The 22,733-nt window shown below is 47.4% G+C and overlaps 2 protein-coding genes across 2 annotated transcripts in view; both read left to right on the top strand.

Moving 5' to 3' along the window:
- The window catches only part of LOC146756399 (uncharacterized), a 54,901-nt gene extending 46,496 nt beyond the window's left edge, over positions 1-8,405 (top strand). Inside the window, exon 4 of the mRNA XM_085524383.1 lies at positions 8,293-8,405. Within this exon, the coding sequence (XP_085380509.1) occupies positions 8,293-8,405 (113 nt within the window). The remainder of the gene's footprint in view (positions 1-8,292) is intronic.
- Positions 8,406-9,487: 1,082 nt separating this feature from the next.
- Positions 9,488-10,471, top strand: LOC146756398 (olfactory receptor 14J1-like). The gene has a single exon (XM_085524382.1). The coding sequence runs from the start codon at positions 9,506-9,508 to the stop codon at positions 10,469-10,471; it is 966 nt and encodes a 321-aa protein (XP_085380508.1). The 5' UTR covers positions 9,488-9,505.
- The last annotated feature ends 12,262 nt before the right edge of the window (positions 10,472-22,733 follow it).

Here is a 22,733-nt window from a genome sequence, read left to right as displayed (position 1 = left end):
CTCCTCTTCTTTTATCTCTCTTAGTAAAATGCTTTGTTACAACCCAGAAGTTGTATTTTTTTTCCCAGTTCTCATCCCCATCCCACTGGGAATTGGGCAGTGCACCAAGCACTGTGAGCTGCTGAGCCACATGTTGGGTTCAACAACCACCATCATTTTGGTGCCTGATGTGAGGCTCCAAGGGTTGAGATAACGGCACATCTGTCCAGAGAGAGATAACTCAGGGCTTTGTGGGAGCTGGAGAAGTGCAGGCCATGGTGCTGATATGTGTGGATGTGCTCCCTATGTGTGGAGCTTGTTGAGTCTTCTCATGAAGCTTCACTGCACAGCTCCTTCCTTGGCGCTTGGTTGCTGCATTAGGGTATTTATTTTGCTATGCTGTTTGACCTCAGTTTGTACCACGATAAAATTGGCAGCTGACAAAGTGAAGTTTTGTGCACATTCAGCTCTGCGGTCATCTTTGGGTTTTGGAAGTAATATTGTCCATATGATTAGGAATTACACAATTTACATTGTCGCCTCTGTGAGTCCGGGGGTGTACTGGATATTGTGTTGAGGGACATGGTTTAGTGGGAGCTATAGGTAATAGGTGAACAGTTGGATTGGATGATCTTTTAGGCCTTTTCCAGCCTTGGTGATTCTATGATTCTAAGATTGAGGTTAAACAATTATTCAGGAATATCACTGAGAGATCTGCCCCAAGGTGAGAAGGCTCTGCATGGCAGAGGGTGTGGGACGGTCTGCGCAGCTGCCTGGAGCGGTGGGCACCCCCAGGGCTTTGGAACTTCATCTCTGAGCACCTGCAGGATCCTGAGAAACTGGTAGAATATTGGGGGCAGGTCTGCTGTGGCACTGGTAACCCCCAAGAGGCACAAATGACTGCAGTGTGCCAGATCCAGAGAGCTGGATCTGCTGACAGTGCTGCAGCCTCTGCAGCTCCTGGCACAGACCCTGCAGCAGCTCCAAGGTTTTGCTACACGTCCTGCAGTTGCTCCAAGCTCTGGGACAGATCCCGCTGTCACTCCATCCCTCATAATGAGCTCTGCAGTTACTTGTGCTACGGGTCCTGTAGCTGTTCCAAGTATGGTAATAAGAAAATGGTACAAATTCCTCCCAAGGGAGGAAGTACAGCCCTGCGGTGGCTCCAACCCCTCCAATGAGCCCAGTGGCTGCTCCAACATAGTCACAGGTCCTGTGGTGGTTCCAGCTCTGGCAATGAACTCTGAGGTCACTTCAACTCCTGCAACAGCCCAACAGCCACTTCAGCTCCTACAGTGAACCCTGTGGCTGTTAAAACCACTGCAACTAGTCCTGGACTTGCAAACAGATGCGCATAGGGATTAGTTCATATATGTTTGCAACTGCATATGTTGTATATGTGTGAAAATATACTAAATATATTATATGTGTATAAATACATTTGTCATAATTATTATCCTTTTCTTTTTGTCTCAACCCATAAATCTTAAACCATAGCACTGCCCCGAGACGCTTACGGATTTCCTTGGGACTATTCAATCTGATCTGGTCACACACTGAAGAGCACCAGAAGATCTCGAGGTTTTCTCAGGGAGCAGCTCCTGAGGTATATTCCTTACACCAGCTTTGGAAGAGGCCTCCCTCCAGTTCTCTGGTCCTGCTCTAAAGGGGCCCTCTTGTTATGGCAGTGCCAGCAAGGAGACCAGCTCTGACACAGTATTGCCGGCCACTGACTGCAGCCCTGGATTGCTGCTGTAGAGGCAAGAAGACGGTCGTGAGACACAGAAGACCTTCAGGACTGCACAAATGAGAGGACTTGAGAGCACTGTGGTGGTGTAAAGAGATCAGAAATGAAAAGAGCACGTTGAGCTGCTGTCTGTGGCTGTACCTCCCCAAATCCAGACAAAGTAGGATAAAAGAAAAGCTAAGTAAAAGTCTATTTTGAAACCTTTTTAGGTATCTTTTAACGTATTCGGGGAATCTGGATACATGTTTACATGAGCTCCTAAAGTGACAAAATGAAATTAGGTAGGAAAGAATTTAAATTCATTTTTATTTATAAGTTCAATAACAGTTTTTTTGAACGTTGCGACATCTCACATAATCAAACAATCTAAGATGCATAAAACATGAAGAACCACCACTGGGAATCCTATGAGGAAGTTGTGCATTTTATGGAAGCTGGAATAGTGCTTATTTCAGCAACTTCCTGAGAGCGTGCTTGATCTCCCTGTTCCTCATGCTGTAGATAACAGGGTTCAGGGTTGGAGGAACCACTGAGTACAGAAGTGCCACTGTCAGATCCAGGAGTGGGGAGGAAATGGATGGGGGCTTCAGGTAGGCAAAAGAAGCAGTGCTAAGAAATAGGGAGACCACGGCCAGGTGAGGGAGGCACATGGAGAAGGCTTTGTGCGGTCCCTGCTCAGAGGGCATCCTCAGCACAGCCATGAAGATCTGCACATAGGACACCACTATGAAAACAAAACACCCAAAGGCTAAACTGGAATTAAAAAATAGAAGCACAACTTCCCTGAGATTTGATTCTGAGCAGGAGAGCTTGAGGATCTCGGGGATTTCACAGAAAAACTGGTTCACAACATTGCCTTGGCAGAGAGGCAGTGAAAACGTACTGGCAGTGTGCAGCAGGGAATTGAGGACCCCAGTGCCCCAGGCAGCTGCTGCCATGGTGGCACAAGCTCTGCTGTCCATCAAGGTCCCATAGTGCAGGGGCTTGCAGATGGCAACGTAGCGGTCATAGGACATGATGGTGAGAAGGGAATACTCTGCTGACATGAAGAGGAGAAGGAAAAAGAGCTGTGCAGCACATCCTGCATAGGAGATGGCCCTGGTGTCCCAGAGGGTGTTGGCCATGGCTTTGGGGAGAGTGGTGGAGATGCAGCCCAGGTCGAGGAGGGCCAGGTTGAGGAGGAAGAAGTACATGGGGGTGTGCAGGCGGCGGTCGCAGGCTACGGCTGTGCTGATGAGGCCGTTGCCCAGGAGGGCAGCCAGGTAGATGCCCAGGAAGAGCCAGAAGTGCAGGAGCTGCAGCTGCCGCGTGTCTGCCAACGGCAGCAGGAGGAACTCGCTGATGGAGCTGCTGTTGGGCATCTGCTGTTCCTGGGCTTGGAGTCCTGCTCAGAGTGCAGAAGATAATGACAAGTCCAGACCATTCTCAGAGACACTCCTCCTGCTATACTATGAAATGTTTTCATTCTCCTACAACAGTGTACATTTAGCACCATTACTTGCATTTATTTTAATGTAGTTCAGCATTCCTTAAGCAGAAGCAGCAGATGGATCTCTAACCTTCTTCTTATTATCTTATCCCTTCTCCCTGGATATTTCCTTCTGTTTCTTGTCTTATCTTTACCCCAAGTGCTCTTAGAGCCCCCTACCCCAGCTTCGGTGGCATTCAGTTTCAGTTAGATAATGCTAACTGTTTTTATGATAAGTGAATTATTCTTGCCTGCAGAAAATGAAGATAATTACAATTGGTTCCATCCTTAGGGAAGGGGTAGACTGAGAGCACATCATGTGTGACTGTTCACAAAACAAGCAATTGATTGACGAAAAATTCTCTGATATCTGACAGCCCCTTTTAGATTTCTGACTCCAATTCTCTTTGCCTCAGAACAGGAAATGGAAACCCCTTGCCTTGGCTCTCCTCTTGCAAAGTGCCCTCACAAACATACTGTTGTGCAGTGGAGCTGTGATCCCCCTGCCCCAGGCAGCAGCTGTGGCAGCACAAGCCCTGCTGGGGGCTCCTTCCCCCCACACGTCTCCCCGCAGCGCCCTGGGCAGCTCCCCGGGCAGGCTGAGTGCTGAGCCTGGCAGGCGGCAGAGTCCCATACCCGGCACACAGCCCCTGGGGCACAGCAGGGACCCTGCTCTGCAGGACAGCCCTGGGCACCCACCTGCAGCCCCGGCTGCACAGCCTGCAGCCGTGCTGGGACATGCAGCCCTCAGGGCTGTGCTCTGACACTGCAGCATGGTAACCCTCAGCTGGAGCGAAAGGCTTTTTCCACAGTAAAAAACATGCAGTACCTGCAGACCGATGTGCTATGGAATGACCAAGATTAAGTTAACCCTCTATGAAAAGCAGCTGCATGGTCTTCATTGAGACTTACCCTGTCATGGTCTGTGAGCAAACCTCCTGCAGTGAGCCCGAAGCCCTCTCACACCACACACATCCTGTAAGCTCTCTCCAGTTTCTCTCTTCTCTTCTTCTGTCACCTGCAGGCTGTGCTGTGCACAAGAGCTGCTCCTGGGCACAGCTGTCTCTGTGCAGCTCAGCTCAATTTTATGAGCTCCCTGTGTCCTTGGAGCCTGGACAAGCAAGCAGCAGATTATGTCATTTTTATCCTTCCCACTCATCTCACCAGACATGTCCCTGGGTCCTCATGGCCAACAGCTCCTGAAAGACAACAGCGTCATAACTGTGCTTTGAAATCCGCTCAATTAACCACCACATGTCCAGTGGTCAGTGAGTGACTGGAAACATATAGCAAGTACTACCAGAGTTCATTTGATGAAGCAAAAAGGGAACCCAGACAAGGACGGGGAGGTTTGGACTTTCCCTGTGCAGGGCAGTGATCCAGCTGAGGCAGTGCAGGAGTCTCATCCCTTGACAGAAATCCTGGAGCTGAAATGGGATTCAGCTCCCTACACACCCACAGGAGCTGGGATTCCTCTGGTTCAGTTCAGAAGTGCACAAGGAGTTGCCTGCATGTGAGCTCCTGCTCTGAGTCCTCAGTCCTTCATACAGGAGGCAGTTGTTCACACACAGACACTGGGTGATGCCCAAGTGCCTGGGCTGCTCCTGATGTGTGCCAGTGCTTGTAAACTGTGTGGGAAGTCCCTGTTCTCTGCTGCATCTCATACTCTCTGTCAATGAAGGTCTGGTAGGAACTGTGAAGGTCAAAGGGGCATCAGGCCAAGTGCAAGATGCAAATGGATCTCTTTTTATTTATTTATGTATTTTGCTCTATCTTGCCAAAGACTGATGGATTGTGCTGTCAAATCCTTTACCGTGATTCTATCTAGCCCTTCCTATCTTTTTCTCTCTTTTTTTTTTCTATGTTGTTTTCTTCTCCTTTTTCTTTTCTTTTCCTCTCCTTTTCTTTTTCCTTTTTCTCTTTCTTTTTTTTGTCCTTTTTCTCTTTCTCTTTCTCTCTTTTTTTATTTTTCATGCTTTTTAAAAAAGCATGAATTCTGTACGATGTTCATTAATGTCAGTAAAAGTAACAAAAAAAGTTGAAGACAAAGATAGAAATCAAGAAGAATGTGTTAACCCATCTCAATTTTTGTAATACTTGTAAGTCCTGTTCAGTTTTAAGTTGATAACTCCCAACTCCCTGGCTGATCTATCCCAGGCAGATTACTGGAATTTGCTCCATTCCTCAAAAGTCTGTTGTCAACTCCTTCACCGTGATTCTATCTATCCCATCCTATCTGTGTCTAACTCATTTCTTGTGCAAATATTCCCTATGAAAGATAAACCTCAATAGAAGCAGCTTGGACATGGCATGCAGTTGATCACTGTGTTTTACTGATCATTCAATTGCATCACCTTTCCTTCTGTTTGTTGGCCATAACTAAGGAGAATTCTTTCTTTTTCTGCATGCAGCTTGTTCTCTGTGGAAAGCCATTGGGAGTTGGTACAAAGTAGGTTTAACACTGAGTGAGTGACTGCAGAGGAGAAGAGTGATGTGAGGAAAAGTGATGCAAGTCCCATGGGGCCAATGTGAGTAGAAGCGAGGTGGGGAGGTTGAGGAGGAACTTTGTCCACACAGAAACAGCATATAACTCATTGGGGATATCCCGGATTGACAAAGTGCTTATTTAACATCTTTTATAAACCCAACTGTAAATAAATTGAAAATAAATGCATTTTGGATTCTTCCTATTTGAGCACTCTCCAGATGTCTTATCATTTTCCTGAACATGTTCTGAAAACCTGAAGAAGATAACAGGAAGGCACAAGACACAGGAGGCTCTTTAAGCTATAATGGGCCCCAGGGCGCATTTGATGCTGAGTCCATCCTCCAGTGCAGAGAGAAGTTTGCACAAAGTGCTCAACAATACAAAGTCAGAAGTAACAGTGAAGTTTCTTGGAGTATTAATGGGTCTACTGAGGTCCATTATCAAGCAAGCTTCCCAAGGGACTTATTAGAGAAGATAATTGGAAGCCATGTTTACAGGCAGGGAAAGGCACTGGCATGGTGTCTCTTATGCTGAAAAACTTATCTTTCGTCTTATGAAGCAGAAAAGCCATGCCCTGAACTCCAGACCCTTGGCAGGGAGGACCTCATTCTGACTAAGGATTCTTCCTGGGGCAGTAGGATTGAGGTCTGTATGATGTTAAATGAAAGACATGGGGACAGAAGATCCCAGGCTTCGCATGTGGTGCAAGGATGCTGTGAAGTTCATGTCCCACATGTGCCCTGTATTTCATCACAGGATGTAGGATGTGAGAAGGGACCCATCTGAACAAGCAGTCAATCACAGTGAAACTCTGAACTTCAGATCTCTCAGTTCCAGTGCCCTCCTGTGCACACCCTCCCATCGCTTGATGTCCTTTATGTTCTGCATTGGTCAGAAGTGCACCTAGTGCTCCAGGTGAGGCTGTAGCAATGCAGAGCAAAGAGGGACAATCCTTTCCTTCACCCAGTTGGCAATAAATTCCCTGATGCGCTCCAGGGTACCGTTGGCCTTCCTGGCTGCCTGGGCACATTGCTGACTCACTTCCAATTTGATGTTGACCAGGACCCCCAGTCCTCTTCAGTCAGAGCGTTCTCCAGTGTCCCTTATACATTCTCTGTTTATGTCCAGGTTTGCCCCTACCCAGTTGCACAATTAGGCACTTGTTCTTGTCAGACGTTATTCACTTGGTGATTAGTACCAACTGGTACCCACTTCTCTGACTTGTCCACATCTCTCTGCAAGTCCTCTCCACCCTCAGTGGAGGCAGCAGCACCTCCTCATCTAGTATCATCAGCGAACATCAACAAAAAGTCTTGCATGCAAGTCATTCGCAAAAACATGACAGAGAAGTGACAATAAAATGGAGCTCTGGGGAACCCTGATAGTGACCATCTACCAGCCTGTTGGAACCCATTGACTCTAATCCTTTGGGCCTGACCTACCAGCCAACATCTCACCCACCACATTCTGTTTCTGTCTAGCCATATGCAGGACGTTCTGTCCAGAAGGGTGCTGTGAGAAATAGTCTCAAAAGCTCTACTAAAATTCTGAAAGATAACATCAACTGTCAACCCTTGGTCAACCAATTCACAAACATTGTCATAAAAAGACCTATAGTTAAACAGGAACTTCCCCTCGGGAATTTGTGTTGGCTGTGACCAATGACACAATTGTCCTTCAGGTAATTTTCAATCACTCCCACCATCACTTTCTCCATAATTTTACCAGGCACTGGAGTGAGACTGACAAGTCCATAGTTGCCCCTGTCATCTTTGTTGCTCTTCCTTACAATGAGACAACATTTGCCAGCTTCCCGTCAACTGGTATGACCCTAGATTTATTTACATGCCATTGAAATGCGAGCCCAGAGCATACTAAGGTGTCATCATTGTAAGGACATAGATGTGCCAGCGCTTTGCAGTGCCTTGAACTCTAGAGTATGAAACAGATGGAGCATAGAGAAAGACTGGCCTCTTCTGTTGGTTAGCAGAATAACACTACATGATACATGGGGTCTCTGCTCTGCTGGGAGTGTGGATGTGCCTGAAGATAGCAAGGCCTTGCTTAGGAATCTGGACAGGCTGGAGAGCTGGGCTGAAGCTAATGGGATGAGGTTCACCAAGACCAAGTGCCACGTCCTGAACTTTGGGACCTGGAATGGACTTCCCAGTGTGGGGGTGGTGGATTCACTGACCCTGGAGGAGTTCAAGGAATGACTGGATGTTGTGTTGAGGGACATGGATTAGTGGGAGCTATTCGTGATAGGTGACCAGCTGGAGTGGATGATCTTTTAGGTCTTTTCCAACCTTGGTGATTCTATGATTCTATGATATCCTGTCCTTGTATGAGTGCCCTCTTTGAGCAAACACTCTCTGGGAGGACTCAGCACATGTCTGGAATTAGTCACTGACCACTAGAAATCTGGTGTTTAATTCAACAGATTTTAATGTACTGTCATGATGCTGTTGTCTTTCAGGAGCGGTTGGCCATGAGGACCCCGGGACACCACAGGGGAGATGAGTGGGAAGGATAAAAAATGACATCATCTGTTACTGATATGCACTGGGCTCCTCAGATACAGGGAGCTCATAAATGTGGGCAATATTTTAGCTGTGCCAAGGGGCATCTCTTGTGCGCAGCACAGCAAGGCTGGGGCTTCATCAGCAGTTGACATGAGGATAGAAGAGAAGGGAGAGAGAGTGTACAGAGTTCACACAGTGTGAGCCTGCTGTGAGCTGACTGCTGGAGCATTGATAACAGACCACAGCATGGTAAGTGTCTAGCAGTAGGCAATGGAGCTACTTTTCCTGGAGGGATCACCAATCTGGGACACCCCATAGCTGATCTGGCTGCAGGCACCGCATGATTCTTTACTATGTTAAAAGCCTTCTGCTCCAACTGAGGGCTTCTGTGCTGCAGTATCAGACCACAGCCATGAGGGCTGCGTGTCCCAGCACGGCTGCAGTCTGTGCAGCCGGGGCTGCAGGCGGGTGCCCAGGGCTGTCCTGCAGAGCAGGGTCCCTGCTGTGCCCCAGGGGCTGTGTGCCGGGTATGGGACTCTGCCGCCTGCCAGGCTCAGCACTCATCCTGCCCGAGGAGCTGCCCAGGGCGCTGCGGGAAGTCGTGTGGGGGAAAGGAGACCCCAGCAGGGCTTGTGCTGCCACAGCTGCTGCCTGGGGCAGGGGGATCACAGCTCCACTGCACAACAGTATGTTTGTGAACGGTCTTGGCAAGAGGAGAGCGAAGGCAGGGATTTTGCAATTATTTTTCTGAGGGAAAGCAGAAAGGACTGGAGGCAGAAATAGAATAGGGGCTGTAAAATTTAAAACACAGCTATGTTACTCACAAGTATTTCTTCAGTCAATTGCTTGTTTTGTGAACAGTGACACAGGTTGTGCTTTCAACCTCTCATTTCTAAAAGGAAAGAATCAGTTTGTTGTTATCTGAAGACTTTAATATTGCACTTACCCTGCAAACAGGCATATTTGTCTAAGACATATTGAAGTGCAAAAAGGCTGGGGCTGGGGGTCTAAGAGAAGCTGGAGTAAAAATATGTGATGAGTAAAGGGCACCTAACAGGAAGGTATTCAGGAGTCTGGGATATGATTATGAAATGAGAAAAAAGTAAGAGCTCCTTAATCTTCTACTTCTGTAGTGATGGTGAAGTTCACGAAAATAAATTGGAGTTATGGAGTTAAATGAAAATTATCCAAAGGTAAATGAATACATTTCACAGTACAGCAGAAGAACTGTCTCTGAGAATGGTCTGGACTTGTCATTATCTTCTGCACTCTGAGCAGGACCCCAAGCCCAGGAACAGCAGATGCCCAACAGCAGCTCCATCAGCGAGTTCCTCCTGCTGCCGTTGGCAGACACGCGGCAGCTGCAGCTCCTGCACTTCTGGCTCTTCCTGGGCATCTACCTGGCTGCCCTCCTGGGCAACGGCCTCATCAGCACAGCCGTAGCCTGCGACCGCCGCCTGCACACCCCCATGTACTTCTTCCTCCTCAACCTGGCCCTCCTCGACCTGGGCTGCATCTCCACCACTCTCCCCAAAGCCATGGCCAACGCCCTCTGGGACACCAGGGCCATCTCCTACACAGGATGTGCTGCACAGGTCTTTTTCTTTCTCTTCTTCATCTCAGCAGAGTATTCCCTTCTCACCATCATGTCCTATGACCGCTACATTGCCATCTGCAAGCCCCTGCACTACGGGACCTTGATGGACAGCAGAGCTTGTGCCACCATGGCAGCAGCTGCCTGGGGCACTGGGGTTCTCTATTCCCTGCTGCACACTGCCAGTACGTTTTCACTGCCTCTCTGCCAAGGCAATGTTGTCAACCAGTTTTTCTGTGAAATCCCCCAGATCCTCAAGCTCTCCTGCTCAGAATCAAATCTCAGGGAAGTTGTGTTTATCTTTTTTAGTATCAGTTTAATCTTTGGGTGCTTTGTTTTCATAGTTGTGTCGTATGTGCAGATCTTCATGGCTGTGCTGAGGATGCCCTCTGAGCAGGGAAGGCACAAAGCCTTCTCCACGTGCCTCCCTCACCTGGCTGTGGTCTCCCTATTTATCATCACTGGCTTTTATGCCTATCTCAATCCCTACTCTGTCTCCTCTCCATCCATGAACCTGATGGTGGCAGTTATGTACTCAGTGGTACCGCCAGCACTGAACCCTATTATCTACAGCATGAGGAACCAGGAAGTCAAGGATGCAGTGAGGAAAGCGATGTCCATATGTGTTTCAAAAACATTGAACTTCCCATCTTTTCTAATTCATGACAAGTAATGCAGCTTTTTACTGTTGCAAACACTTTGTTTTATTTAGTTTTGATCAATTTTTATAATTGTAATGTATTAAATGTTATTCTTTTTTTTTTTTGCTAAAATATAATTATTGAAATAAATTCCTCTTATCTTGTGCCTTTGTTGTGTAGCCCAGAGACACTGTATATAATGAACCAGGCTCTCTGTGAACCTTAACAGAATAAAGGACGTGCAGTGACTTTGTCTGTCCTCCTTCTTGTGAGACATTTATGGAGGTCTTGGGGTTGGATGTGCTCAGAAACCCACAGTCCAGCAGGAAGCAAATAGCTATTCATCAAACTGTGCAGTGACTTCAGCCTGCAACAGCTGATGGGCCATCCCGGGTCTCCTGGCTGGGGTCTGTGTTTTCAGGCTCACATCTGTCAGTGCCTCTGACAGGCCAGCAGCAGCAGCTGATTTGCACATTGGTTGTCACGTCCCCTCTTCATCATTCCCTGTGAGACCCTGCACAGGACAAGTTCTTGGATATGGGTTATCACGTCAGAAGTTTCCAAGCTTCATAGAATCATAGGATCATAGAACTACCCAGGTTGGAAAAGACCTTGAATATCATCAATTCCAACCGCAGCCTAACCATGGTACACTAACTCTAACAACCCTCTGCTAAATCATATCTCTGAGCAGCACATCCAAAAAGCTCTTGAACACATCCAGAGACGATGACTCAACCACCACCCTAGGGAGCCTATTCCTGTGTTTAACTACCCTTTCTGTAAAAAGGTGTTTTATAATGTCCAGCCTGAACTTATCCTGGCACAACTTGAGGCCATTTCCCCTCATCCTGTCACTTGTCACCAGTGAGAAGAGAATTGCCCCACTCTCACTGTAAGCCCCAATCAGATCCCTCAGCCTCTCCTCATAGGGTTGATTTTCCAAGCCCTTCACAAGCCTCTTTGCCCTTCTCTGGACCTGCTCCAGTACCTCCATGACTTTATTGTTCTGAGCTGTCCAGAAATGAACACAGTACTCGAGGTGAGGCCTCACCAATGCCGAGTACAGGGGTAGGATGACTTCCCTAGTCCTGCTCACCCCACCATTCCTGATCCAAGCCAGGATGCCATTGGTCCTCTTAGCCACTTGGGCACACTGCTGGCTCATATTCAGCCAACTGTCCATCAGCACACCAAGGTCCCTTTCCATCAGGTAGCTTTCCAGCCACACCTCCCCAAGTCTATATGGTTGCCTGGGGTTGTTGTGACCAAAATGCAGGACCCAACAACTGGTCCCATTGAAGCTCACGCCATTAATCTTGACCCATAGATCCAGCCTATCCAGGTCCCTCTGTAATGCCCTTCTCCACTCAGGCAAATCAACACTCCCTTCCAACTTGGTATCCTCTACAAACTTACTGAGGGTGCACGCAATCCCCTCATCCAGATCATCAGTGAAGAAATATAGAAGATACACAAAATAGCTTCCAAAACCCAAAGATGAACTCAGAGCTGAATATGTACAAAACTTAATTTTATCAGCTGCAAATTTTATCATGATATAAACCAAGGTCAAACAGCATAGCAAAATAAATACCCTAATCCAGAATCAAGAGTTGACAAATAATGCAGCAGGGAAAGGAAGCAGCAAGCAAGGAGCTGTGCACTGAAGCTTCATGAGAAGGCTCAGCAAGCTCCACAAATAAGGGAACAATCAGCATCATTGCCAGCAGTTCTCCAGCTCCCACGAAGCCCTGTGTTATCTCACTCTGAATAGATGTGCTGTTATCTCAACCCTTGGAGACTCACATCAGGCACCAAAATGACGGTGGTGGTTCAACCCAGCAGGCGGGTCAGCTGCACACAGTGCTCTGTGCACTGCCCCATTCCCAGTGCGATGGGGAGGAGAACTGGGAAAAAAAGTACAACTTGTGTGTTGTAACAAAGCAATTTACTAAGAGAGATAAAAGGACAGGAGTAATAGTCATCACTATATATCTGTTGATATGGAATTGTATGTAACAATTGATGCACAAGCACTTGCTCAGCACCACCAGACTGATGCCCAGCTGGGCCCTGGGCAGTCAAGAGAGTGAGATGAACTCCCAACACTTTCAACACTCCTTCTGCTTGCTGTCAGATGGTAGGCAACATCCCTTCAGCCACTTTCAGTCAGCTGTCCTCACTGTTCCCTCCCACTTCCTTGAGCCCTCCACTGACCATGGCCTTGGCTCTGTACAATGCTGCTTAGCAGCAGCTGTAAACACCACAGTGTTATCAACGTTTTTTTTTCACCTAGAACCAAAACACTGCACCATAGCAGGCAGTCTGAAGAAAAAAATTCCATCCCAGATGTAACTCATATTCCTGCTTTTCCTCCTCCTCTTGTTCTTCCTGATCAGGAAGCAAGGAACACAATCTGCTGTTCTCCTCTTTGTGCCCTTTCCATCAGTTCTCATCTGGCTCCTCTGCCATCCCCAGGCAGAGCTCAGTGCACTCTCACAGATGGCAGCAGCCATTTCTAATTGTCCTTGGCCATCCGTCATAAAGAATCGGTATCTGCTCTGCTACAGTTCAGATGTGGGAACCATCCCACCATGTCCCTGAGAGACAAACAAGACCCTAGGCCTGCAAAGGCACAGAGATTTGGAGTTCCCTGAGTGAATGTTTGTGGTCTTCTCATTAGTGTAAAGATTCTTCAGTAAGCATCCCCTTCCAGAAGCATGTTTTGATTTAGCCTGGCTGGGCCTTGCATCTACGCTGTGGTACTGATGTTCAGGGCCTTGCTCAGAAGCAGCAGCCTGCATGAAAGGAAATTCTCTGTGGTTTTCTCTTGTGTTGTCCCGTTTATTTCCCATGCTACCCGCACTGGTCTACAGGCACTATAGGGCAGCAGCAGGTTGGGGTTACCCCCAGAGGGTACACAGTAAGATTTAGGACGAGGTATTGGCAACAAGACTTTCTCTGAGGAATCCTCACACAATCCTATGGAACAACTCAGAGGGTTTCCCTGCAATCTCCAACAGCAACAACATCCCTCAGCCCTTCTCTGTCACATCCAATTCCCCTCCCTTCCCACTTCGGACCTGGTTTAAAGCCCTTTAATCAGTGCAGGAGCATTTCAGATGGGGTCATGGAGGAGGCAGACTGCCATTCTTGGGGTGGCCATTTTCCCAGGAGGGCATGGTGGGAGGGCTTTGTCCCATCTGGTTCCACCAACACTTGCATCCACCCAGCAGAAGGCTGTGCCCTCTGTGTCCCACTTGAACTCTGCATGGAGCTTACAGTTGGCAGTGACATGGCTGAGAAGCTCTGGGCATGGATTAAGGGACAGGGAAGTAAGGTACCTTCCTAACTTCCTCCCTGCATGCCTTAGCAACATCCTTGTAATCTCCCCAAGTATCCTCTCCCTTCTTCCGGAGGATGGAGATTCTCTTTTTCTTCCTGAGTCTCAATAGTTTTTCCCAGTTCATCTGCACTGGTCTTCTTCCCCTATGGCTCACCTTACGGCATTCAGGGACAGCCTGATCTTGTGCCTTTAAGATTTCCATCTTGAGGAGTGTCCAGGCTTCCCATAAGGAGCGACTCCCAAGGGACCTGTGCTACAAGTGTCCTGAACAGGTCAAAGTCCGCCCTCTAGAAGTTCAGGATAGTAGTTTTGCTAGTCACCCTTCTGACATCTCCAAGAATAGAGAATTCTACCATTTCATGGCCACTCTGCCCAAGACAGTCCCCAACCTTCTCAACTCCTACCAGTCCTTCACTGTTAGTGAAGAGCTGGTCTAGCAAGGAACCACCCCTGGTAGGACTTCATACCAGCTGCGTAAGGAAGCTGTCTTCTATACAATCTAGAAACCTCTTTGACTGATTCCTCTGCTCTTTATTATATTCCCAGCATATATCCGGGAAGTTGAAGTCTCCCAAGAGAATGAGTGCTGGCGATCGTGCGACTTCAGTAAGCTGCTCATAGAATGCCTCACCCATCAATTCATCTTCTTTAGTCAGTCTATAATAGACCAGTAGCAAGATGTCACACCTACAGGCCTTTCTACTGATCCTTACCCACATGCACTCGTCTCGATGGTTCTGAAGCCCAAGCTCTTCAACATCAAAACTCTCTTTAATATAAGGGGCCACACCACCACGCTTCCTTCCTCCTCTATCCCTTCTGAAGAGCTTGTAACCATCCATCACAGCACTCCAGTCATGGCAGTGGTCCCACCATGAGTCGGTAATAGCAACTAGGTCATGGTTTGTCAGATGCACAGTTGCTTCCAGCTCCTCCTGCTTGTTGACCAAGCTGCGTGCGTTGGTGTAGACGCACTTCAGCTGAGGCATCGGCCTCTCTCCCAGATCAAACAGCATTTCCCTAGGCTTATCTCTGGTAAGCCCTGTTTTGTCCCCTCCCCCATCGTAGCTAGTTTAAAGCTCTTTCCATAAGCCCCGCTACCTTCTGTGCTAGGATTCACTTCCCCCTTTGAGACAGTTGGGTTCCATTCATGGATAACAGGCCATGGGCCAAGTAAACTGTCCTGTGATCAAAGAAACCAAAGTTTCAGGCTCAATACCAGTCTCTGAGAAAACTGTTCATTGCTTTGCTTTCCAAGCCTGCTCCGTGTCCCTCACTGCCCCTGAAGGTATAGAACAAAAAATCACTTGATCTCCCACTTTGTGAACTAAATGGCCTAAAGTCCTGAAATCTCTTTATAGTTTGTAGTCTTATCTAAGAAATTTCATCACTGCCCACATAAACTATGAGTAGTGGAAAATAATCAGTGGACCTAACCAGCATGGGGAGTTTCCTCGTTATGTCCCTGACCTGAAGCCAAGAAGGCAGCAGACTTCCTGACAACTCGGGTCCAGTCTGCAAATGGGGCCCTCTATTCCTCTGAGAAGGGAGTCACCCACCACGACCACCCTTCTTTCTTTCATGGCAGAGAAAGTCACAAGGCTTGGTAGTGACTGCCTTGCATTAGGCTCTCTCCTAGGCAGATCCTCCATTGACTCCCCATTCTTATCTCCTTCAGATTTCAGAGTGTCAAACCTGTTGCTTAGAGGGAGCAGGGGTAGAGGGCTAGGCAGGCATGGGGGGGCTCCTGTGACGTTGAGTTGGGACTCTCTTCCAACCCTCCTCATCAGTCAGGTCTGTCTGACTGTGACAGGGCAGGGAGTCAACCACTTTTCTGGGGGTATCTGCCTGGCAGCCTTCCCTCGGTGATGCCAGCAAGTCACTCCACCAGCCCATCTCCTCATCACACTCCCTGATGGTAAACTGTGAGTAAGACCTTGAGTAAAGTGAGAGTTCACCTAGAGAAAAGTATGAGCAGAAACATGGACTGATGTGAGAGTAAACCCAGAGTAAACCCATGATCCCATCCATCATCATGCTCAGCCTCTGAGGGGAACATTTTCCAGTGTTGCTGTGTAAAAATATAGGTTCCTCACATCTAACCTATGTCTCCCCTTTTTAATTTAAATCCATTTCCATTTGTCCTGTTATCATCAGACCATCCCATCCTTATTCTAGCATTAGGCATCTCATCCTCAGATGGAAACCCTGGGGCTGAATTGGGATCAGTTTTTCAAAGAACCACGGGGGCTGCAAGTTCACCTAGCTGAGTTCAGATGTGCACAGTGAGGTGTCTGTGTGTGAGTCCCTCATCTGAATCCTTGGTTTTTATTCCACAGGGACTGCACTGCTCGTACACAGACTCTCAGCGATGCCCAAGGTGCCTTGGGTGATCCTAGTTTTGTGCTAGTGCTTGTAAACTGTGACGGAAAATCTATGAGATAGACACCTCCTTCTGGAGCATCAGCTGAGGGCCAGAATGGAGGTATTCTTGGCCATCCTAAATACCACTGCAGCCCCGTGCTTAGGGCACCCATTGTGTCTTCTGCACCTGTCCCCATGGAGTACGTAGTGATATTCAGCTTATCAAAAGGATGAGCTCAGAAGAGGCAGATTTTCCTCTCTGCTCCATCTGTGGCATAGTCTGGATTTCAAGGCATTGCAAAGCTATGGCACATCTACGTTCTTGCACTGATGACACTTTAGTATGCTCTGGGCTCGCATTTCAATGGCATCTAATAAATCTAGTGTCATACCTGTTTACAGGAAGCTGGCAAATGTTGTCACATTGTAAGGAAGAACAAGAAAGATGACACGGGCAATTATGGACCTGTCAGTCTCACTACAGTGCTTGGTAAAATTATGGAGAAAATGATGGTGGGAGTTATGGAAAAACACCTGAAGGGCAATTCGGTCATTGGTCACAGACAACACAAGATACAGAGAAGAAGGTCCTATTTAATTTCAGGTCTTTTTATGATACCTTTATCCATTGAGCTGAACAAGGGAAGGCAGTTGATGTAATCCTTGAGGATTTCAGTAGAGCTTTTGATACTATTTCTTCAGCACCCTTCTGGACAGAAATTCCTGCATACAGCTAGACAGAAACAGAACGTGGAGTGTTGTAATACAAGAAGAATTTTACAGAGCAGCAGCCATGGATTGAGATAAGGAGTTCACAGAGCAGCAGCTGCGGAGCAGGATAAACAGCATGAGAACAAAGGACATCTCTAGGAAAAGAATGAATGGCTTGTGGCTTTGAAGGGGGGTTATAGGGTTGTTATTGCAGTAGCTTTCCTCCAATTAGCGTGTGTGATTTTTGGACACCCTTGTCTGTCTCTTATAAGTCTGGCTTTTTGGGCAATAAATTGACGCAGCTATATGTAACTATATTGGTGTTTGTCTGTTTGTCCCAGCACGCTGACATTTTGCCTTTCAGGTTCACCAGCAGTGGTGGGTGAGCAGTTGGCCAGTAGTTCTGTCCCAAAGGATTATAGTCAGTGTATTCCATCGGGCTGGTAAATGGTCACTGTCAGAGTTCCCCAGGGTTCCATTTTAGGGCCACTTTCCTTTCATGTTTATGCAGATGACTTGCATGCAGGACTAGAAGATGTTCTGAGCAAGTTTGCTGATGAGACCAGATGAGGAGGTGCTGTTGCCTCCACTGAGGGTGGAGAGGACTTGCAGAGAGATGTGCACAAGTCAGAGAAGTGGGTACCAGTTGGTACTAAGCACCAAGTGCATAAAGTATAACAAGAACAAGTGCCTGATTGTGCACCTGGGTATGGGCAACCCTGGACATACACACTGACTGGATATGGGACACATGAGAGAGGTCTGACTGAAAAGCATTGGGGGTCCTTCTGAACATAAAATTGGAAGTGAGTCAGCAGTGTGCCCAGGCAGCCGGAAGGCCAACGGTACCCTGGAGCACATAAAGCAATTTATTGCCAGCTGGGTGGGAGAAAAGTTTGTCCCTCTTTGCTCTGCATTGCTACAGCCTCACCTGGAGCACTGGGTGCACTTCTGGGCACCGCATAACATAAAGGACATAAAACTATGGGAGAGTGTGCACTGGAGGGCATTGGAACTGAGAGATCTGAAGTTCAGAGTTTCACAGGGATTGACTTCTTGTTCAGACTGGGCCCTTCTCACATCCCACATCCTGCAATGAGACACAGGGCACATGTGGGATAGGAACTTCACAGCATCCTTGCACCACATGCAGAGCCTGGGATCTTCCGTTCCTATGTCTTTCACTTAACATCATATAGACTTCCAACTCACTGCCACAGGAAGTGCCCTGAGCCAACATGAGAGACAGGATCTCCCTACTTCTGGTCTTGCTTGACCTGTCTGCTTCGTAAGGCAAAGGAGATGTTTCTTAGCATGCCAGTGCCTTTGCCTGCCTGTAGTCATGGCTTCCAGTTATCTTCTCTAACTAGTCTGTTGGGAAGCTTACTTGGTAATGGCCCTCAGTGGGACCATTAATACTCCAAGAAACTTCACTGTTACTTCTGACTTTGTCTTCTTGAGCACTTTGTGCAAACTTCTCTCTGCACTGGAGGTTGATGGACTCAGCACCAAATGCTCACTGGTGCCCATTATAACCTACAGAGCCTCTTGTGCCTTGTACCTTCCTGTTCTCTTCTTCAGGTTTTCAGAATGTGTTCAGCAAAATGGAGAGAGCTTAAAGAGCAAGAATCCAAAATGCATTCATTGTCTATTTATTTATAGTTTGTTTTATACAAGAAGTTAAAGAAGCACTTTGCAACTGATATCAATCCAGGATGCCCCAATGAGTTCTGTACTGTTACTGTGTTGACAAAGTTCCTCCTCAACCTCCCCATCCCACTCCTACTCACACTGGCCCCATGGGACTTGCATCACTTTTCCTCACATCACTCTTCTCCTCTACTGTCACCCACTCAGTGTTAAACCTCCTTTGTACCAACTCCCACTGGCTTTCCACAGAGAACCAGCTGCACACAGAAAAAGAAAGAATTCTCTTTATTTACGGCCAACAAACAGAAGGAAAGGTGATGCAATTGAATGAACAGTAAAACACAGTGATCAACTGCATGCCATGTCCAAGCAGATTCTATTGAGGTTTATTTTTCTTAGGGAATATTTGCACAAGAAATGAGTTAGAAACAGATAGGATGGGATAGATAGAATCACGGTGAAGGATTTGACAACAGACTTTTGAGGAATGGAGAAAATTCCAGTAATCTCCCTTGGATAGATCAGCCAGGGAGTTGGGAGGTATCAACTTAGAATTGAACAGGACTCGTGAGTATTTCACACACTGAGACGGGTTAACACTTTCTTCTTGATTTCTATCTTTGTCTTCAACTCTTTTTTTCACTTTTACTGACATTAATGAACATCTTTCAGAATTCATGCTTTCTTTAAAGCATGAAAAAATGAAAGAGAGAAAGAGAAAAAAAAAGAAATTAAAATAGAAAAAGGAAAAAAGAAAGGATATGGAAAGAGAAAAGGAAAAAGAAAAGGAAAAAGAAAAGGAAAAGGAAAAGGAGAAGGAAAAGGAAAAGGAAAAGGAAAAGGAAAAGGAAAAGGAAAAGGAAAAGGAAAAGGAAAAGGAAAAGGAAAAGGAAAAGGAAAAGGAAAAGGAGAAGAAAATGACATAGAAAAAGAAAAAGTAAGAGAAAAAGAAAAGATAGGAAGGGATAGATAGAATCACAGTGAAGGAGTTGACAACACAGTCCATCAGTCTTTGGCAAGATGGAGCAAATTTTAGTCATCCCCCTAAAAGTCAGAAATCAGACAGATAATTGGGAGGTATCTGACTGAACAATAAGAAAGGGATGGGGAAATCTGGCAGGCTGTGGCAGGAGCATGTGTCTAAATGGCCTGCTGAAAACATGCCTTTAACCACGACCATTTATTTAGGACAGCTGGAGACACCTGGAGGATGAGGGATCAAATAGGCAGCAGGGAAGAGCAGCGGTGGGCACCGGGATTTAGTCACAGGGCAATGATGGCACTGGCATCGCTGTCTGTGTCTCTGTACCTGAAAGCATCTGAATTAAAGGAAAAAAATAAATAAATAAATAAAAGACACAAAATCCCTACAAAGACTCATATTTACAACTAAAAATGGAACAAGACTCATGAGAATTTCTCATGTTGAAAAGGGTTAACACATTTTCATTGATTTCTATCTTTGTCTTCAATTCTTTGTTTCAGTTTTATTGACATATATGTTCATCTTTTAAGCTTACAGCCTCAAAATAAATAAATAAATACATAAATAAAATTAGATCCTTTTGTCTTTTGCACGTGGCCTGATGCCCCTTTCACCTTCACAATTCCCACCAGACCTTCCATGCTGGAGAGTATGAGATCCAGCAGAGCACCTCTCCTCTTTGGTTCCTCCATGGCTTGGTCAAGAAGCTGCCATCTGTGCTCTCCATGGATCTGCTGGATGCCACATGCCCTGCTGTGCTGTCCCTGCAGCACATACTGGACTGAAAAAGGCTCCCAAATGGGACAATGGCCAGACAACATGAGACTCCCATCTGTCTGCAGAGGGCACCTTCCATTTACTCTCCCTGATCAGGAAGACAGGTACAGACACTGTTGGTCTCCTCTGTTGGCCATTTCCATTAGCTCTGACCTGTCTGTTCTTCCATCCCCAGGCAGAGCTCAGTGTACTCTCACAGAGGGCAGTCGCCCTTCCTTGTCTCCTCACCCACCCATCCTAAAGTCTCTGTATCCCCCTTGTGCTACAGTGCAGTTGTGGAAGCCATTCAACTGTGTCCCATGGTCCAAACAGGAGCTCAGGCCTGCAGCTCTACCAAGATTTCTAGCTTCTTGTGTGTTGGTGTTTGCATTAGTTCAAAAATACAGGAGTAAACATCCTCACTGGAAAGCATCACTGGACTTAGCCGGACTGGAGAGCTCATCCATGGTATTAGTGCGCAGAAGGTGGCACACAGGCAATAGACCGATTGTGGGCCTTGGAGTTGACATAGCAACATGGTCACAGCATGGGCATGGCTTTGCTGAAGGCCCTGTGCTGCACTTGCAGCTGCATGTGAATTCACCAGACAGCCGGTGCTATCCCCTCTCTGGCCCTCAGCTCATGCCCAGGAAGGAGGTGTCTATCTCAGGGATTTCCCACACGGTTGACAAGCTCTGGCACACATCAGGAGCAGCCCAGGCACCTTGGGCATCACCCAGTGTCTGTGTGTGAGCAGCTGCCTCCCTGCTGAAGGACTGAGGACTCAGAGCAGGAGCTCACATGCAGGCAACTCCTTGTGCACTTCTGAACTGAACCAGAGGAATCTCAGTGTTACTGTGTGTCCATTGGGAGCTGAATCCCATTTCAGCCCCAGGGTTTCCAATTAGGGATGAGATGCCTGCACTGCCTCAACTAAATCACTGCCCTGCACAGGGGAAGTCCACCTCTCTCTGTCCTTGCCTGTATGCCCATTTTGTTTCATCACAGGATCTCAGTTATCAGGTCTGGAATCAGTCACTGACCACTGTACACTTGGTATTTAATTCATCAGATTTCAAAGTACAATCATGATGCTGTTGTTTCTCAGGATCTGTTGGCCAAGAGGACGCAGGGACATCTCAGGGGAGAAGAGTGGGAAGGATAAACATGACATCCTCTGATGCTGAGCTGGGCGGGGCTCCTGGGACACAGGGAGCTCATACAAATGGGCAGTGCTGCAGAGAGACAGCTGTGCCCAGGAGCAGCTCTTGTGCACAGCACAGTCAGCAGCTCCCAAAAGGAGAGGAGAGAAAGGGGAAAGAGCTTCCAGGATGTGTACGGTGTGAGCAGGCTGGGAGCACACAGCAGGAGCATTACTCACAGAACATGACATAGTAAGTCTCACTACAGACCATGCAGATGCTTTTCATTGAGGGTTAACCAAATCAGGGACATCCCGTAGCAGATCTGGCTTCAGGCACTGCATGTTTCTTTACTGTGTTAAAAGCCTTCTGCTCCAGATGAGGGCTTTCGTGCTGCAGCATCAGAGCACAGCCCTGAGGGCTGCGTGTCACAGCACCGCTGCAGGCGAGTGCCCAGGGCTGTCCTGCAGAGCAGGGTCCCTGCTGTGCCCCAGGGGCTGTGTGCCGGGTATGGGACTCTGCCGCCTGCCAGGCTCAGCACTCAGCCTGCCCGGGGAGCTGCCCAGGGCGCTGCGGGGAGACGGGTGGTGGGAAGGAGCCCCCCGGCAGGGCTTGTGCTGCCACAGCTGCTGCCTGGGGCAGGGGATCACAGCTCCACTGCACAACGGAATGTTTCTGAGGGCACTTTGCAAGAGGAGAGCCAAGGCAGGGGGTTTCCATTTCCTGTTCCGAGGCAAAGAGGTTTGGAGTCAGAAATCTAAAAGGGGCAATAAGAGTTCTGAGAATTTTTCGTCAATCATTTGCTTGTTTTGTGACCAGCCACACAGGCTGGTCTTTCAGTCTCCTCATTCTCGAAGGATGGAAACAATTCTAATTTTCATCATTTTCTGTAGGCATGAATAATTCACTTATCCTGCAAACAGGCAGCGTTTTCTAACAAACTGAATAGCACAGAGTCTGCGGTTGAGGGCTGTAAGAGCAATGGGGGTAAAGATATGAGACATGAAACAGATGAAAATATCCAAGGAGGTGGGATAAGAAAATAAGAGGAAGGTTAGAGCTCCATATGCTGCTTCTGCTTAAGGAATGCTGAACTACATGAAATTAAATGCAAGTAATGGTGCTAAATGTACACTGTTGTAGGAGAATGAAAACATTTCATATTATAGCAGGAGGAGTGTGTCTGAAAATGGTCTGGACTTGTCATTATCTTCTGCACTCTGAGCAGGACTCCAAGCACAAGAACAGCAGATGCCCAACAGCAGCTCCATCAGTGAGTTCCTCCTGCTGCCGTTGGCAGACACGTGGCAGCTGCAGCTCCTGCACTTCTGGCTCTT

Source organism: Coturnix japonica, chromosome 27 (genome assembly GCF_054131305.1).
Source record: "Coturnix japonica strain WE chromosome 27, WE-NBRP24, whole genome shotgun sequence".
NCBI lineage: Eukaryota > Metazoa > Chordata > Aves > Galliformes > Phasianidae > Coturnix > Coturnix japonica.
The sequence above is the reverse complement of the archived record's forward strand: the minus strand, read 5'-3'. Positions and strand labels throughout refer to the sequence as shown.

Coding starts and splice junctions, on each gene's coding strand:
- LOC146756398 (XM_085524382.1), top strand. CDS start 9,506: ATGCCCAACAGCAGCTCCATCAGCGAGTTCCTCCTGCTGCCGTTGGCA.